This window comes from Helicoverpa armigera, chromosome 3, assembly GCF_030705265.1.
Source record: "Helicoverpa armigera isolate CAAS_96S chromosome 3, ASM3070526v1, whole genome shotgun sequence".
Taxonomy (NCBI): domain Eukaryota; kingdom Metazoa; phylum Arthropoda; class Insecta; order Lepidoptera; family Noctuidae; genus Helicoverpa; species Helicoverpa armigera.
In genome coordinates, this window is record NC_087122.1 from 3570885 (window position 1) to 3591049 (window position 20165).

The 20165-nt window shown below is 36.8% G+C and overlaps 1 protein-coding gene across 3 annotated transcripts; it reads left to right on the forward strand.

Moving 5' to 3' along the window:
- The first annotated feature begins 434 nt into the window (after positions 1-434).
- Positions 435-19878, forward strand: LOC110383854 (prolyl endopeptidase). 3 transcript variants are annotated; one of them, XM_064043510.1, is made up of 17 exons: positions 812-861; positions 1320-1488; positions 4748-4846; positions 9213-9436; positions 9761-9948; positions 10388-10470; positions 13580-13722; positions 14592-14751; positions 15534-15653; positions 15959-16039; positions 16369-16554; positions 16914-17027; positions 17324-17472; positions 17775-17987; positions 18540-18679; positions 19079-19263; positions 19635-19878. In XM_064043510.1, the coding sequence occupies exons 1-17, from the start codon at positions 827-829 to the stop codon at positions 19698-19700; spliced, it is 2355 nt and encodes a 784-aa protein (XP_063899580.1). In that variant the 5' UTR covers positions 812-826; the 3' UTR covers positions 19701-19878. The 3 variants fall into 3 exon arrangements, with proteins under 3 accessions (XP_063899581.1, XP_063899580.1, XP_063899582.1); XM_064043511.1 differs by lacking the exons at positions 812-861; positions 1320-1488 and adding an exon at positions 435-608; XM_064043512.1 differs by lacking the exons at positions 812-861; positions 1320-1488 and adding an exon at positions 2297-2452.
- The last annotated feature ends 287 nt before the right edge of the window (positions 19879-20165 follow it).

Here is a 20165-nt window from a genome sequence, read left to right on the forward strand (position 1 = left end):
TCTCTTATCTTTCTGAACATGCTATCTTGTCGAGTGTATTACGCATTTAGTCCAGCTGCTGGCTATTGGCGATGCAAAGATTACGCGCACGCCTCTAGTGGCGACATTAAGAAGCTGTCTAAGAACGACACTGACAGCCTTTTCTATACAATTTATGTCACGATAAAAATTGTCACTTTTTTCTTTTTAATTTGACGCGCGGTATTTTGACACAAAATGTACGGATATCTGTCAAAGTGTCGTTCTTAGACAGCTTCACAATTTTGACACTAGAGGCGCTAGTTAGAATCTTTGCATCGCCAATAAATGCACCTCGCTTGTAACAAGTCTCGGTGAATCTTCTTGAAATTCAATCTTTCAACATGAGATGGATTTAGATTTCTTAGCATCCAAAAATAAATCTACTAAATTCTACCAAACTTCATTACTGTCAGATTTATTAAAGTGGCAAGACCGGCCTTAAAATGTCAAATTGCATGGCGGTGCGTCGCTTTTTTGCCAATCATTGCCGTATTACTACGAAAATACCCGTATTTACGACTAAACAACGGAAAATATTTACTTGTGCACGCACTATAACAAATTTTGTGGCTCCCAAAAGATTATTGGTAAGATTTGTATTTGTTTACATTGTTTACTTGCTTACAATATGTGTCTGATTTCTGCGATAAGAATTTGAATTTGAACATGTTGTCCTATTTACTGAGTGTGCCAGTTTCCCGCTGAAACACAAAAAATACTTAATGTATGTCAGCAATTTAAAGATGAGTTCCGTAAAGTGAAAATAACCTTAAAGTGTTAGTGAAAATTGTCAGTCACTTCGTAAATGATACTTTCGATAAGTGGCATATCCGTTATATTGTGCGTGTTGTTGTCGACCTTATTTCCCTTTGGTATAAATCTTTATGCTGTTGTCATGCTACGATCGCTGTACAAACTATTTTTGCTATTGTTCCTTATTGGAAGTCCTATTCGATTCTCATACAAGTCGATTGAATGTTGATTGATACTGAGACACTCTATATGGATGTGTTTTGATGCCTTATTAGTGAGCAACCTTGTTCTATATGTGCCAATTTAGTTCATTACAATGTATACTGCTATTTAGTTTTGGAACTAGCCTTCAATAGTATTACGATGATGGTAGTTTACCTACCCACTTAATATTAATAAATTAATTGAAAAGATATTTTATAAATCTATGTTACCATTTACTACAAAGAACAATCGTGATCCGCTAGACACTCATTTCCGGAGCAATATCACTTCCCCTTTTTTAGAAGTGTTTGTCACTGTATTTAATAAATTAATATTTACAGCCAGCATTACAGCCAAACTTTCCCCATGAAGTTATACAGAAAATGTATAGTTCTACATACAATCATTACATACTCATTTTGCTTCTGCACGCATGAACCTTTGCAAACTTGCATGCCGGTCGGAACTTCACACCTGTCTTATTTGAAAATTATAAGAGACACCTATGAGGTGAGTGTTATACACCCCATTTAGGATACCCTTCCTATACTTCCACTTCATTTGCTTTTATAAAAAAAAAAAAAACAGGAATGGGTTGATTAACACTAAAAATTTTCCAAACATTTATATGCTTTCTTGTAAAAAGAAGAAATATTTATTTCAAAACAATAAGACAAAATCGTAACATTCTATCATAGAATATTATTAAGATGTCTGTGTTTTTCAACGTTCCTAACTTGTAGCGACAAGCGTTCCCTTACATTTACTGCATAATAATAAGGCACAGTTAATATGCGATGATTTATTGTTAGTTAAAACAATGGAGAATAGTGCTCAACCAGTTGGCATAACCTGAAGTACTTCCTTTGTCTATAAATACTCATATGTTTATCTCTGAAAGTCACCCAAAGGTTGATAACAAAAAGATTTTTGTTCGGTATTTCATCATAGTGCTTTCGATAAAACAAAGAAGATAATATAGATTATAATGTATTGTTAAAGACTTAGAGATTTCCCAGATTTTAGGTGATGACTAATATGCGAGTGAAAGGAAATTCTTCCTAGTTTTCTTTATATTAAGGGTTTAAAAAGATTTAAACTACAAAGCTCCACTTAGCAGAGTGATTCCAATTCTCTTCAAACCTACAGGCAAGTAAAATATTCCCTGCAATAAAGCCAATTATATTTAACAGCTTTTCAAATCTGTTAAATATAATCTTATCAACAATTAATACAATTCGTTATCAGTCTCGTCTCTTGAACCACGTATCATACATTCATACATTATCTTTAACATAGCACTAACTGAGAGCATTTATCTCGTATTTACTTCAGTTATCAATCACGCACGGTACAGTTTCGTATCAAATAATAAGCAACATTGCGATTCAACAAGCCAGCATAGTGCACGTATCAGACCGAGTTATATTAAATCGACGCTTTCACATATTTCGTAATCGGTACATAACAACACGTAAGTAGCCTGAACTATAAATAGACACGTCTTGAAACCTAGATTTACAATATCTTTTTAATTAAATATCTACCAATTTCCCTTTTCTTTCGTTTTATGTCATTTCGTAATTTCTCCCGTAGAATTCGAGGGGAATAGGTCTTTTGCAGGCTGAATACACAACTGAGTTCCTCCTTTAAGTCTTTGCGAATCAGGGTAAGAGGGTTGTTTCAAAAAACTTTAGGACTAAAATCCACCCATGTTCCTTCAGAAGCACTTCGTATTAAAGGGCCGCGGTGACTCTTTCGAACTATCCCGCAGCCCCCTGGCAGGCAATGAACGCTAGCCTCTCTTGTTTTACAATATTCTTGCACTTCAGTACCAAACCGATATATTATAACGTCGACTGGTAAACATACTTATAATACTTCGCGACACTAATATGATAATTGGAAATATTCCAACCACAGAATATTTAGTAAGCACTTCACAAATTATTCGCAGATACTAGTTCTTGTTTGAATTGCAACTTCCGCAAAATCGGGACCGGTATTGAAAGATAGTCGATCAACTTACAAATGGCGACAATAAATGTAACTTTAGTAACAATCGTTGGTCAATACTATTGCTAACATCTAACCATTCTAATGAGATAGCAACTTAACAGGAATAAGGCTGCAGTATTGTAAGAAAAGGCTCCAGAAGAAACTGGTTATACTCTATAATTATCCGATAATCCCGCTCCACATACATAAAGAGGACTCATGTCGTCTCTAAAAAGGTCTTTTACAAGTTTACAAGCAAACGTTTCACAGAAAAACCCATTTTCGCTGCAATTTTACACAAGACACTGCAGTCGGGATGTCGTGGGCGTGCTAATCGGCGCCATGATCTTAAACTGAGCTCTTTGTTAATAAAACAAGATTAATTTAACGCGTGCGATAACTACGTTACTTGAAGCAATATGATAACAGCAACTGCTCTGTGACAAATGGTGATAGACACGCTACGTTTGATGGAAAACACCCCTGTTTTTTAGTTTACATTTACAGCATTGTGGTTTACTTAATGCTTAGCTGTTACACGCGGTTTCACCGGCATTGCGGTGAAATTTTTTCCCGTGTCCGGATAAAATATAACCCATGTCCAGCACAGATAGTGTAGCTTCCTAACAGTGAAAAAATATTCAAATGGGTTCTTCCGGAGCCAATTCGATTCAAACAAACAATCAAATCTATACTCTTTACCTATTTATGCCTGATGGTAAAAAAAGGAATATGCATCTCACAGATAAATCTAAAGAGTATGCATCTCACAGATAAAGCTCAGGCAACAGACCTTTGTAACCACAAAAATATCTACAAAACGATTTATTAATTAATCCATCCTTAATTACTCGTTGAAAATTTATCTCACGACTGTGAATTCCCCCGATACAAATCGTAACTGTCCGGTAAGTTTCAACTATACGGGAAAACTGTAAAACAAACTGATTCATGAAAACATATAGCTATCCTATGAGCACCTATTTTTTGATATAATTTAATATTAATATGAGTGTTGTGAAAATCATGATAAGATCTTCGCAGATGCTGCTCATCTATCACGTATTTAATTGAATCCTTTCGTTATATTAAATTATAGGAGGAAAATATGCCTAGAAGTTTTTAATTGAAAAAAGTCTCAGAGTGGACAAATAAAATCTGAGCAACATTTGGTGACTTATCATTAGCAAGAGAATTCATCCAGAGGGACTGGTGCACCGGGACAGTGTTAGGTTGTTAGTGAACTAATAATATCAAAATTGTAAGCCAATAAAATAGTTCTTAAGTATCTAATAATGTTTACTATTTGCGCACAACTCATAAATGCATTTAATTTATTATACTCATTGATTAGGTACCTACTTATTTTTTTTTTATGCTCCTAAGAAACTTTTTATGATAATTCGTCAGCATCAATTTATCGCCAATTTATTTTAATGTTAGCAAGCAGAAAGCACATTAAAATTCTCAAACGAACCTGTTTGGTTGCTAAGTAACTGGCTGCCTATAAGAAGGAAAAAAACAACAAACTGATCACGTCAATATTTGATGGAAAATAATCAAGAATGTCTATGAAGAACTTATTTTCGGGTCCGTGTCGGCAGAAAGACGATATTAGCTACAGCACGGTTGGTTGGTTCCGATGGTGTTACCATATAAGTCGTTGGTTTCCTCCAAGGCGGCCAGTCTTTACCGAGTGTTAGAGCGCGCAAGGTTCGCCATGCGCCTTTTTGAATATGCGTGTGTTGTGTCAGTGTGTGCGTTGTTGCAGTGCGCGCGCGCATCCACTTCAGCCCCGGAGAAAATGGCCTTCCACTACCCGGAGGCGAGGAGGGATGAGAGCGTCATCGATGATTACCACGGCACTAAGGTACTGTATGCTCTGCGAGACTTCACGCTATGATTTTATCGCTTGTTATTATAATAAACAACATTATTGCAATCGATTTTCGATTATCGTCGACATTCGATTACACTAGATAAGCTAGCTAGCCAACGTGTTTTCTACTTTGCAAGGTATGTCGACAATAAGAGATCGATGTAAACAATGCACGTAAACAACTGCTCGCAATTGAGTATCATTCGCGAAGTAATTGATGTAAGATCGACAAGCCGTAATGTAGCGAAACTAGCAATCAATTGATTAGTACATATGTACTATAACAGTCGCAGCTGTACACGCTCCAATTATCCACATAATAGCTTGATATCTCTAATAATTAACCATTAAATAATTTAAAGGCAATACAATCAGTTATTTATTAGCAAAGGTCATAGAAAAAAATACCAAACAAACATTAAACATGTGCGTACAAACGTGACGATTTGACCTAAACAACCCAATTATTTGAAGAGGGTACAGAATTCGCGGAAAAATAAATAAAAATGATAAAGTTGATTGTAAATAAGTATTATCTAAAGCGAGTGAACCGTTCTAAAAGCTCGTTTTACCGGCCATTACCATAAATACTTGTTTACGTTGATATTGAATGCCTTGGAGGCATATAATTACCATATAAATCGATCGGCCTGCTGGGAAGGACAGCACTGCATCGTGCAACACAAAAACTGTTCGTAAGAAATGTTTAGAGGCTCATTTCATGCTCAAGTGCTTCTGTTATGATCTTTCCTTTAATAACGTACGTGTCATAATCAAGATTGGGTCGCAAATATTTAAAACGAATATTTTTTAATGTTTATTTCTCTAAGAGGAGGTTTGAAAGTGGCGTCAGTGACCGAAAAGTAGTGTAGAAATCATATCTTCAGGAGCATTGCGTATGAATGTCTAATGTCTAGTTAGAGAAGAATGGAAGTATTTTAAGATTATTTAGCTGAAATAAATGGTACATGTTTCTGACAGTATACTACTGAGTTTGAGTGCTTATAATTTTGAAAAATCAAATTAAATCATAGCTATGACTTTCTAGTCGTAGCAGAGTTCACAAAATGTAATAGGTACAAAAAAGTAAAAAGTCTTCTTGAGAATCGTCATCATTTATTTTGCTTCATAACGAGAAAGTTAGTTGACTGAATTGCAAAATAAGGACTTAATTAGACATGAAATCATCGTGCACATCTAGACTAATAATAGAATATTTATCTAACTAAAGTTATGATAGCTAATTGCTTCAACTTCTAATAGATCCGGGATCATCGATCGTTGTAAAAGAATTAAATAGCTTAACCGCAAGTTTTTTGCCAATGTCATATATCAAAATATGTTGTATCTACCGAACTATTAGGATGAATTTATAATTACAAACAAAAAAACACAGATTTGCAATTTCACGTTGTATAACACTGGGGTTTTCCGCTCATCGACATAATAATGCATTTTTTTTCTATGCTATAAACTTTTTACGATTCAAATAAAAGCTATGCGTCGTCGGCAGGTTACTTTTTCGGTATACTTATACTACATATAAAAAAATACATTGTTTTTCTAAGCATTGCAATACCTACAATTTTCAAAATATATCTATCTTTAGTCCGAGGGATGCTCTTTGAGATAACCTAAGATAACTTGGATATTTTTTGGATACATGGCCAGTGAAAACGTTTCTGGAGTAACCTAATTTCCCTACATAGGAGGTCAGGCGGCAGGGCTGGCACAATCTTGAATTATACAACAAAATTTAAGCATGTGTAAAGTAAAAAAAAAAAAACAAATTTTGTTGTTGTTCTACATTTCTTGAATTTCAAAACCAGATTCCGAAAACGGGATGTCGATTTACGATAACTATTTGATGATTGTCCTGCTTTGCTTCTAAAAGCACACATTTTTTTAATATGTCAATATATGCATACGTAATAGGTTTTAACTGCCTCGTTGGTCTAGCTGTCGCAAGTGCGGCTGCTGATCACGAGGTCTCGGGTTCGATTCCCGAGTCGGGCCGAAATCGCTTTGTGGGTTTTAGAAGACTTTCACAAAGCAGCCCGGAGCCTGGAAGTTGGTGATTGATACACCCGTGCATCGGAGAGCACGTAAATGTCGGTCCTGCGCCTGATCTCTCTCCGGTCGTGTCGGATTTGCCGTCCCATCGGGTTATGAGAGTGAAGGAATAGGGAGTGCACCTGTGTCTGCGCAAGTGTTTGTGCACTATAATATGTCCTGCGCAATTGGCTGATCTCCTTAAATGAGAACAGCCGCCGTAGCCGATAGTCGGCTAGGAGGACATCATCATCATCACGTAATAGGTATGTTTAGTGATATTAATGATTGTTTGCATCAAACCTTTTTAATGACGTCACAACGTTGCCTGAGCAGTCCATATTTTATGCTGAGAAGATATTTGGTATCCCACGGCGAATTGAGCGAGCGCAACGTAATTTTATTAATGGCATTGTCACATGAACAATGAAACTACGTCATAAGGTGATTTATAATCACCACTTACATTTTGTGTACAGATTTCGACAAAGCTAGTGTCAGTTTAAACTAATGTACATTATGATCAACATTATGTTAAATATCTTATTGCTTTTAGTGTTTTAATACATGGTTGAACACTGCTCAACTTTATAAAACATATAGACGGATAGCTTTTTCTAAACTAGCCGTTTTCCCGCTGTTACACCCTCGTCTTGTGGGAACTACTGACCGTAGCGGGATAAATATAGACTATAGTCGGGAAAAGTGTAGCTTTCCAACCATGAAGGAATTTTTCAAATCGGTTCAGTATTTTCGGTACAAACAAACATACAAATAAAAATTGTTTCCTCCTTATAATATTAGATAGACAACCCTAGCAATAGATTTACCTTGTATTCAATATTGTCTAAGCAAAACGTGTTCAATATTAATAGGGCCTTCGGTTAGGATAAAAAATATAATAAAACCTGTTTTTGTTGTTTATGCAGTGGGCTCATTGACCCCCTGAATAACAAATCGTTTTTTTGGTTTCCTTTTTTAGTAAAAAAAAATATTCCAATCTTGCTTAAGTTAATAGAACGTGATTTGAGACTTTTTCCTCCTAATGTTCTTATGTATGTATTTAAAAAATAAGATTTATGTTTCAAATAAAAAAAAGTGCTCAACTAGAAGAACTGGAAATAAGTAGAGGAGATTTTAATGTTAGTTAAAATTATACTAGTTGAATACAAATAAATAAAAATAGCTTTGTATTGATTAAAAAGGTCTATTTTGTTCAAGCCCGCATGACACATTTAAATACAATTAACACAATTTTCGCTTTACACATACCTGCAGATAGTGACCCGTTATTATGTATGAAGTAAAAGTAAATAATAAATTAATGACGGAAAATAGTTACGGCAGTGAAAGAATTTTTCAAATTGGTTCAATAGTTTTGGGGTCTTTGGGTACAAACAAAAATGTTTCTCCTTTTTATCTTTTTGTTACATGTATGAATTTAGCAATTTCTGTTACGGAAGTAACAATGCAAACATTATTGTATCTTTTACTACGTTCGTAAAACTGTTATTATTTATTATAGCAAACATGTCATCTACGTTTACGATAATTATGACTGTCTTCATAAACAATGTTGTTGAACACATTGTTTCATGCATTGAAGTGCAAATTGATTTTTACAAATGTGCAGTAAAAACTGTAGTTATGTTATAATTTATGATTATTTTTTCCAACACGTGTGTCTATAAAAATACTTAAATACAGAAAAATAATTTCTAAAGGTTTAACTAGTATGCGTTTTTGGGGTAGCTACCGGGCTGATTATACATATACCTACACATTTTTAAATTTACAATTTTACTCCATATCCCAAAAGAAAAAAAATATATTTTTTAAACCTGCAATTTTATTTATACCACGTGTATTGATAATGTTATGCATATGTTTATTTATAATTCTCTCGAGTGCAAATAATCTCCTGCTAAGGCAATCAAAGGTGTAATCATATCGATACACTTTATGCTTGTAAACCGTCACGTGCAAGATTTCAATTTAACTATAAAAAGATTTCTTTGTAATCAATTTCTTGCTAACTAAATTATATTTTGCCAAATATAAAGTGGAAAACTAAAACCAAAGTTAACATAAATGTGGGTCATGTGATTTTCGTATGACGTTCATTGAAATTTAGAATAGTTACGCAGATAAATTATTGAAAGTAATAAAATACATAGTTGTACCTACCTAAGACTTTCTGTCTAACTTGGAAGAGAAAGGCGAGGTTAATTAACTTAGTTTAAAGTAAAAATCCTTTATATAAAACTCCCAAATAGTTTAATAAAAGTTGTCTTTTTTCCACCAGATTGCAGACCCATACCGCTGGCTAGAAGACCCTGACTCGAACGAAACCAAAGAGTTTATAGACGCAGAGAACAGAATAACGCGGCCTTATCTAGACGCGTGCCCCGTGAAGGCCGACATCAACCAGAGACTCACGGAGCTGTGGAACTACCCCAAATACTCGTGCCCCTTCAAGCGGGGGAATAGATACTTCTTCTTCAAAAATACTGGCCTACAGAATCAAAAGTAAGTTTGACTTTACTAACTGCGAATTTGATAGTCCAATCGCCACCCATTAGTTTCCTTACAGAGGTTGAATTTTAACAATAACCACATACGAGTAGTATTTTCATATGCCTATCTACAATAGTCAAATTAGAAAAATCATTCCAAAAATTTTTCGTTAATATCGGAAAGTCATTTATGAAAATGAATCCTAGGAGCTACATTTATCAATTTTTGGAGAAATTCCCTAAGAGATGTAAGAAAACCTCAGGAAAACACCACACTGGAAAAAACTTCTTCAAAGTATTATTTTTCTTTCTCTCACGTGTCTCTCTCTGTCCACAGTGTGCTATACGTACAAGACAGTCTGGACGGCGAGCCGCGAGTCTTCCTGGACCCCAACACGTTATCCGAGGACGGTACCATCGCACTCTCCGGCAGTCGGTTCACGGAGGATGGCAACACCTTCGCGTATGGGCTGTCCGCTAGCGGCTCCGATTGGATCACTATACATTTGAAGGATGTAGCTAGTGGTAAGATCATAAGCTTTTTTCTTTTTAAGTGCAAGAAAAAGTCTTTAAGAACGTTTCATTTTATGCAAACCCTTAACGATAAAAAAAAAAACATATTCTGACATGTAGGTACTCAGGATCCCTGACTGTACTCAGGATGAACCAAGAAAATTTACAAGGCAGCAGATTTTATTTTCTTTATACTAAAAGATACTGTTTCTTTTTTTCCTGTCACATGAATGAGATTTAAAAGCTCGGCAAGGCCTAAACCTGATACAAATTATTGTATTTATTTATCCTTAAGGTTGTATTTCCCCAAAATAAAAAGAATATCTGATTGCAGTGTGGTGTGCAAAAGAAATGAGATAGGCTTTTTAAAATCACAATTTATTATCCTAAAGTTTGTTACATGTTCTTTTTCTGAATGTACATATATTTTTCAAATGTTTTATTTTTGCAGGGGAAGACTACCCAGAAGTTTTAGAAAAAGTAAAGTTCGCGTCAATGTCGTGGACTAAAGACAATAAAGGATTATTCTATTCCGTAAGTACTATTTAATATTCAATTTTCGTACGGAAAATATTTAATTGAGCCTATTTCCTTGCCTTGATGATCAAGATCACGTGCAATAGTCCTTACGTCTGGCTTTGTGCGCTTGCGCACGTCATTGCGGTTTTCTACGTGATGTGAATTAGATTTGGACAGTCTTTTCCTCGTCTAGGAGGTAATTTGTTTTGTTTTGACGTGTTTATGTTACCTATACTTTTGTTTTTTGTCGGTCTATAAAACATATCAGTTACAGACCATTAATTGCCAAAAAAATATGACAGGTTTTCCTTATTTTTGTTGTGGTTATGGAAACTTTTTCGTTAACATTTCCATAGGGGTCAAGATTCGCTCTCGGCTAGATAATAGTCTATAAGGATAATGTGAAACACACTTAGGTAAACACACACTCATTCCATAAAAGTATCTATAACCCGCGCAGATAGAGAATAGATCTGAAAATGGCGTCCGCTCGCATGCGTTCTCGCTCACTCTTTATCGCTGTCTATACTCACACAGTGTAGTACGCGCTACAAAAAAATAATCAGTCAGGATTCGCTTTGCACGCTACTTGACGCACTCCGAGTTATCGTTAAATTCGTTCCGTTTTGTTGTTTTTGTTGAGTTTCATTGTTATTTGTTTGCGTTACGTTTGATTGTTATTTATTTTTGTTAAGTTTTTGTTACGAACGTTGACATTTTGTGATTGATTGACAATGGCTTCACGAAAACGTGGCAAGATTCTTCACAGTGATGCACGTCAGATTGTTTACAACGTGATAAAATACTTTGACGACGAGAAGAACTTGGAGCGTTATCATCCATTAAAGTACACAGCGCAGCGATGGCGACTAATTTATCGACGGCTACTATATCGAGAATAAAGAAAGAAGGTAATTACATGGTACTTACACATTATTTTACGCAGTTGCTTTATGGGCGTGACCAAGATAGATAGATATAGTTATTTGTTATACAAGAGTGCAAAGTTGCTTTTTAATCGCGTGCTCAATTTTGTTGACCGAGCAAGCGAAGGATTCTAAGATTCTAAAAAATTAGAATCCTGAGCGATAGCGAGGAATGCCTATTTAAAAGCTCGGTTTTAAAATGTAATCAATCTAAAATCTTAATTTTTAAAATCGATCTAAAAACAAGAAAAAATAATAATTTCATCCCACCTCATAGACAAAATTACCTACTAAATGCAAAGAATGAAAATGGCGTGCGCATATTCGTATCAAATTAAAAAGAAGTACCTATTAAAATTGATTTATTCAATAACTCAGTTTAAAAATAATATAAGGTTAATAATCGATCTAAAAACAATAATAAAAGTTAGGTACTTAATTAGATGAATCATTATTTTAAGCAGTAGTTTATTTGTTTTATAATTATGTATTTGTTTAAAAAGTCTTATCAAGATTGTCACAAATGGAGTCTTGTACACGATGTTCTAAATTCAAATCAGCTCTATAACGATAACTGACAGTAATAGTAATATTTTACTCTTATTCCAGGAAAACTTGCAGAACAAACCAACACCAAGATCCGTACGCCGAATAAGGGCAGAAAAGGCAAAATAATACGCGTGTCCCCATGGGCAGCTTCGATATTTGTGCCATTAGAAATATTGTTGCCTCAATATACGACGTTCGAAAGGAGGTACCTACGCTGAACAAGATTCTGGCGTCAGCAAGAGCTGATTTAAACTATAAAGGCTCCAAAACTACATTAAGAAAGATTTTAAAAGAAAAGCTCGGATTTCAATTTAAAAAATGCCGCCAGAACCGAATGGTGCTCATAGAACGAGAAAACATAAAAGCGTGGCGAGTTAAATATTTACGCCGCATCCGACAAAATGATGCCATGGGTGTGGAAAAAGAAAGTAGTATATATGGATGAGTCGTGGATCCATGCCCATTATACTGTCAGCAAGTGCTGGCAGTCATCCACCGATAAAGGCGTTCGCAAAAATGATAGTCCCGGACAAAGGTGGGTGATGGTTCATGCCGGCTCAGAGGATGGGTTTGTGGAGGGTGCAGGATTATTATTTAAAGCTAAAGCAAAAAAAGGTGACTACCATGACGAGATGGATGGTAATAATTTTACGAAATATTTAAAAGAAAAACTAATACCAAATCTGCCTGAAAACTCCATTCTCGTCATGGATAATGCATCCTACCACAGTATGCAGGTGGATAAAGCGCCAACGACTGCAACCCGCAAAGCGGACATAAAGATATGGATGCAGGAGCACAATGTCTCATTTGAAGAAGATTGGACAAAAGCAGAGCTGCTCATGCAGCTAAAAAAGCATCGCCCAGAGAAAAAATATTTGGTGGACGAACTTCTCCGTGAACATGGCCATGAAGTCCTCAGACTCCCTCCTTACAACTGCGACCTGAACCCGATAGAACATGTCTGGAATTTAATAAAACAACGGGTCGCAGATAAAAATGTGGAGCAACACGAAAATAAAATTGAGGAGTTCACAAAAGAGGCCATAGCTTCAATTACGCGAGACGACTGGAAGAAACAAATAAACCACATAAAAAAAGTCGAAGAAGAATACTGGAATCGCGATGTAGGTAGGGAGAGTGAAATAGAAGACTTTATTATCAGTGTTGGTATGAACAGCGACAGCGAAGATGAAAGTGACGATTACGAAGACCAGGACTGTGAAAGTGACCAGTCCATGGAGGATAATAATGAATTGATGGAGGGAATTGAACCAATTATGGGTTCAGATGACCAGGATACTGCTGGACCAAGCGGTTTATAAAACTTTGTGTATGTATGTGAAGTGGTATTTATGTAATTCACAATTAATAAAGACAAATTTAAAAATCTAGTGATATTAATGTACCCTTGCTCCTTATTTATTTAATTAATATTTTTGTCATTATTTCTACTATTATTAATTAATAATATATAAAAATAATCATAAACTTATAACAAAGTCAATAAAAATCGATGTTTGAGAACTTGTTTTGCCAATCGTACCATGAGTACCCGCCGCCATTTATAAATCTATTCTCTATCTGCGCGGATTATAAACATTTTTAGCCTCTATTACTGCACTATAGAGTCCATTATCTCTCCCCAGCGTTACCCAGACCAGGCAGGCAAGACGGACGGTTCGGAAACAGAAGTGAACCGCGACCAGAAACTCTGCTACCACAGGCTGAACACCCCTCAAGCTGATGACGTCATCGTCGTCGAGTTCCCAGAAGAACCTCTGTGGAGGATGTAAGTCAAATCGCTGTTCTTTTTTTGAAATTTAAATTGATATGCGATCTTTTTTGCGAAGGACTTTTTTTTGTATTGTTTTGAGGTGCTGGCTTGATGCAATGTTATTCAGTTTTTTTTTTGTTATTGACGATGTTTACCTCTTTTGTTTTTGTATAGCAGACTAATAATAAACCTTAACTTTTTTAATGTACTGAATATATTTTCCTTATATAATTATGATTAGCGATTATTTACTCGAATTTTGCAGAAATAGTCATGTTTGTTCAAAGTGTAATGATTTTTTTTTGTTATCTGCAGTGATATTCACACGCAAATCATGGGCGAAGAAAAACGCGCGTAACAGATTTTTACGTTATATCAGTATATAATATAATGTAGCATGAAATGACCGTATTACTGTAGCATTGTGAAAGTCGTTGCTTACACACTTTGAACAAACTTAACGCTCATTGTAAATTAGCGTAACAGTTTAGTTTTAAGTAATAGGTCATTGAACGAATTGAATAGGACGTAATTAATACAGTAGAAGTTGATTATTTACCTAAATAAAAGTATCTAACCTCCCCCCTCAGAGACATTTAATGGTTACTGAAGCCATTCAGCCATCCAGCCATCCAGTGAAGGATTTGTATGACATTCCGTCACTAAGGAGCGACTTAAGTAATCATTAAATGTCTTTGAGTGGGGAGGTAAGGCTTAGAGAAATTGTGAGAAATATAGACGTTATTTGGCCGTCTGTAATTTCTAAAATAGACTACATAGCTTAAATTAAAACTTAGTGTAATCTGTGGTTAGGCTGTAGTCTACATAACAAACAAGAACATTGTTCATCCACACATTTCTATATCAAAACTATATTTTTCCAGCGGCGCAGAAGTGACGGACTGCGGCAAGTACCTGATCGTGTCTCCAGTGAAGGACTGTCGCGACAACCTGCTGTTCTACGCCGACCTCAGCAAGCAGCCCGACATCAGCGGCAAGCTGCACCTCACGCAGATCGTGCACAAGTTCGAGGCCGACTATGAGGTAACTACTACAATGCCTCAGCCTCGCCTTAGACCTTAACACATTTTTTTTCAAGGATTTTGGAATGCATGCACAGTTAAAAACAGAGATCTGCGCCCCTCGCTGTCGCGCTTCGCGTACCAAAAGAACTGAGCGCCCCGGGGCCGCACAGTGTGTCCCTCCCCTACACTTTGCGCAGCCAATTGCTTCTAACTCTCCATTATACGTTGGATCTTATAAATAATACTCATAATTTAAGCTACTAATTATTTGACGTTTGATACACGTAAACAGTAAGGGCCGCCGTACACGGACTGCTCGAGCAGTTAGCGGCTGAGTGAAATACACGGACCGCTCGAGCGGTCGGCGTCGACTGCTTGAGCTGTCGGTTGTTGACTGCTCGAGCTACGACCCAACTGCTCGAGCAGTCAAATGAGAAAACAGACGCCGCGAGGCCGCAAAGGGCGGGGGGGAGAGGGAAGTCGGAGAGCTGTCGACTGCTCTAGCGCAGTCAACGGCTCGAGCAGTCGGTGTATGCCTCGCAACCGCTCGCGAGCGGTCGACGGCACAATGGAATTTCATCATGCAGTTGACGGCTTGAAGCGGTCGCGACTGCTCGAGCAGTCGTGTGTACGGCAGCGAATGAATGACTATAGTTCACTGCGCGGTCGCGGCTTTAAGCAGTCGGTCTCAACTGCTTGAAGCAGTCCGTGTACGGCGGCTCTAAAATCAACATTTAAAAAAAACTTTACAATAGTAATAAAAAACCATGTTAAATTAAATGAAACCCTTTATTTTTCCAGTACGTCACAAACGAAGGGTCGGTGTGTATATTCCGCACGAATAAGAACGCGCCCAACTACCGGCTCATCAAGATAGACCTGCACAACCCCGCCGAGGAGAACTGGGAGACACTCATACCTGTAAGTAAACACAACCTTATTACTAACGCATTAAAGTTCTATTAACTTGTCCATAAAGGCCCAAGTTGAAGTAAATAAATATTAAATTTTTAACATCTTATTCATAATGATTACCTATTTTGTATGTATGTTACATGATTTTCACATTCAATTTTGAAAGTAATCAGTTAAATTGCTTTATGAAAAACAGATGTTTATGTTGTTGGTGAAAATGGGGCTCAATGTATGAAAGTTAAACTATAACTAAGCAATATTTAACTATTTTACCTTAGCATTAAGGGAACATCTATTTTTGTTTGTTTCAGGAACACCCTAGCGACGTATTAGACTGGGCATCGGCAGTAGACAATGATAAGCTGGTCATTCATTACGTTAGAGATGTTAAGGTATGTATGTTTTGTCTATGCAATCCCATTAGTGAAAATAAACTTCCAATTTAGTTTTATGCCAGTTTCTCAATGTTCAACGAAGATTTTTTATTGACAAATTAAAGCCGGAATATAGAAGATTTTAACTATTGAATTTAATCCCTTTTTTTCTTTTATTATTCCCGTGTGATGATGACATCCTGTTATTCGTCATCAGGGACATAAGGCTTGCAGAAGGTTTTTCCACTCTTCGCTCATGAGTAGCAATTTCGAAACTCCTTACAACAGAGGCCACTCATTATTAAAATACAAACTTATGTAATAAAACATCTTTATGTACATTCCAGAGCGTACTACAACTGCACGACATGAGCTCGGGCAAGATGTTACAAACGTTCCCGCTGGACGTGGGCTCCGTGGTGGGCTTCTCCGGCAAGAAGGAGCACTCCGAGATCTTCTACCACTTCATGTCCTTCCTGTCGCCTGGTGTTATATACCATGTAGACTTCACCAAGAAGCCCTATGAGCCCACTGTGAGTACTTTAATGTTATTATTTAAATAGTTTTCACTCGCAGTTACTTTTAGGACAGAAACCATTCCTCAATGTTGTCACATGTAAATAATTTTCAAATCTTGCAGTTCCCGAAATAGCGCATGTGACTGTAAAATAAAATTCTTCAGCTATATAATATTAGAATGTTGGAATTATAACTGTCCCTTGGTCCTCTATTTATATTTTCGTAAGTATATTGGGGTTTGTTTCTGGTCTGACTAGATGGAACTGCCAGTATTTTTTCATGGATCTTTAGAACACATTTTCTGTTTCACAAAATCAATAGATAAATAATATTATGATAAAAAATAGCTAACCATAGTATTGTTGTATTCCAGGTGTTCAGGGAAGTGAAGGTGAAAGGTTTCGACGCGTCGCAATACGAAGCTAAGCAGATATTCTACTCTAGCAAAGACGGCACTAAAGTTCCTATGTTTATCGTTTCTAAGAAGGTAAATATCGTCAACATTTAAATAATTAATACTTATATTTTCTTGTGTGTTTGCTACCAGAATACTAAACTGTAATACAGTCTTTACCTCGGGTTGATTTGTAATACTAATTGATAAATCTTTATCTCTGTAACGATTAAAAACTAACATCCTAAAGTTATGAAACAAAAACAATACAATGTAACCGTAATACAACGTTACTTAAAAATCGCGCCACTGCATATAAATTGTACCAAGTTACAGTATATTCTTAAATATAAAATCATTTTTGAAATCAATAATCCTATATTCACCAGGGTCTAGCACAAGACGGTTCGAACCCTGCGCTGATCTACGGCTACGGCGGGTTCAACATCAACATCCAGCCCAGCTTCAGCGTCACGCGGCTCGTCTTCATGCAGCACTTCAACGGCGTAGTAGCTATTCCTAACATTCGGGGAGGAGGGTAAGACGAGATACATAATACTTTTTAACTGATAATGATGACTGAGGAAAACAATTAATGTATATATAATATTGGGTCATTTAATTAAGTGTTTAGAGTGCTCCTTATATTATTTCGCCATGGAAACAATATTTTTGCAACTAGTGCTTAATAGAGTCTGCAAATGCTTACATTCACCAACCGCCTTGAACTTTTCACAAAATGCTTGTTAATACATAGTCCTTAATATTCTGTATCTCTTCAAGTTTATTTTCAAGACATTTTACAGTACTTAAAATCATACCTCATTTTTAATCCCTCAGCGAGTACGGCGAGAGATGGCACAACGCGGGCCGGCTGCTGAACAAGCAGAACGTTTTTGACGACTTCCAGTACGCGGCGGAGTACCTCGTGCAGCAGCGCTACACCCGCCCCGACCGCATCACCATACAGGGCGGCTCTAATGGCGGCCTGCTCGTCGCTGCCTGCATCAACCAGCGGCCTGACCTCTATGGCGCCGCCATCGTGCAGGTCGGGTGAGTTCGAACTTCCTCTGTATATACTTACTAGCGACCCGCCACTAAATTCTGAGCATAATTAGATAAGTGTTTTAACCCTACATGCACACCTCTCTCTCACCTTCGCCACTCTCTGATATCCAAATAAAATTCCTATGTTCCATAACAACGAGAGGTTTGGCGAAAACTACATCTTTAAACGTCTACATTTGTGGTGCGCTAATTGTCTGTAGTTTCGCCCGCGTCCCGTAAGGACTATCTCTTGCAGCTGGATAATAAAAAAAAATATCCACGTGTTTATTACGAGTATTTTAATGCTATTGGAAGGTCAATAAACTTCTACATTTACATTTGTTCATGGTTGTACATGGTAAGTATATTTGAAAAACAATGCATAAGTAATTTGTATCCTCAAAAGTAAGGACGCTTATCGTATAATACTTATATATCATACATACCAATTTAATAAATCTTATTTTTCGTTGCCCTTTACATCGAAAACCCTTATATCGAAGTCAGTTATGACAAAGAGGTGTATAAAAAATAATTCTTGATCATAATTATTTCCAGAGTACTTGACATGCTTCGGTTCCAAAAGTTCACGATCGGTCACGCGTGGGTGTCGGACTACGGCAGCTCCGACAACAAGACGCAGTTCGAGTACCTGCTCAAGTACTCGCCGCTGCACAACATACAAGTACCTACTAACAGTAAGTTGTGTGTTCATGTTGTTTTAACCAGCTATTGTTTACGACTTCTTCTGAAATCAGAAATTAAAGTTAATTAGGGATTTAGTGCGAAGACAATGAAATGCTTATTTATCTATAACCTATATTCATGTTATTTAAACGTAATCTGTTTTATTTTATACTTATTGCAATAACTTACTTTAGGCTCGCAGTACAATGAGTTGTGTCATAACAAATGCCATAAGGTTTTTTTGTATCCTAAATTACTTCTCAGTGTTTCATTGAAGAACTCTTCTACAGTTGGGAAGCTACAGTATCTCTGGGTGAAATAGGCTATATTTTAGCCGAGTAGTTTCCACAGGACTTGAGTGAAACCGCGACACATTCATTTATAAATTGATATTTACCTTTCTCCCACAGCGACACAATACCCCGCGACGCTAGTACTAACAGCAGACCACGACGACCGCGTGGTGCCGCTGCACTCGCTGAAGTTCATCGCGGCGCTGCAGCACGCGGCACGTGGGACGCCGCAGCAGCGCCCGCTGCTCGCCAGGGTCGACACCAAGGCCGGACACGGCGGCGGGAAGCCTACTGCCAAGATTGTGAGTAGTTTGTGCAGAAATGGCACTATTGAGGAGAAAATAGTTCAATAACTGGTTTATACGACGTTTTCTGTAAAGAAGAAAAAAGTTAAGGATAATGAATTTAGAACAAAGAAAGTGGCAGCGTTTAAATTGAATTGTGGAGATTTTATTTTCTAAAGTCGCCATTCCGCCACTTGGAAGCAGCATGATAGATGCAAGTAGCATGTAACCAAACCATTGCGTAGTAGAATAGTTTAGATGGACTATGTGAACAACACATAATAAAACGGAAATAAAACCACTCAATAAACTCCAATGAAGCCAAAATCGAACCAACGTCAAAAGATATAAAATACAAAAAAAATAACAACTATATTGTATTGTTTCAGATTGATGAGCACACAGACATCCTGTGCTTCATGAGCCAAGCGCTCGGACTCAAGTTTATCAAATGAACCCACCTGCCATACCTTACAAATAGTATTAAACGAGATGAATGAGCTAATAGTATTATGTAAATATAGCAACAACCACAGTGTCTCGATGATTACCTCGGGGTCTTACCTAAGACTGGTGATATTGTTACGCATTGCTACTATTTTTTATTAATAAAACTTTGTTTTTATTTTTGAATTTTTGGGTTTTATTTTTTAACGCTTTTATAAGCTTGTGCTGTATGTAGTAACGGAATCTTTGAGTACGATTTTCACCGGTTTCTAGACAACTGATTAACTTGAAACTGCACACGCGCCGAGTTCTGATGACAATACATGACCAGCGAAAAAACGTCATTCCAAATCCAAGATGGCGCCCTGGCTGTTTTGAAATTCACTTCCGTGATATGAGTATCAAGTGAAAGGGTTTGCTGTCGAGAATAAGAAAAGAATAGCCACGTGACAAATCAAACATGCCGGCCGTCC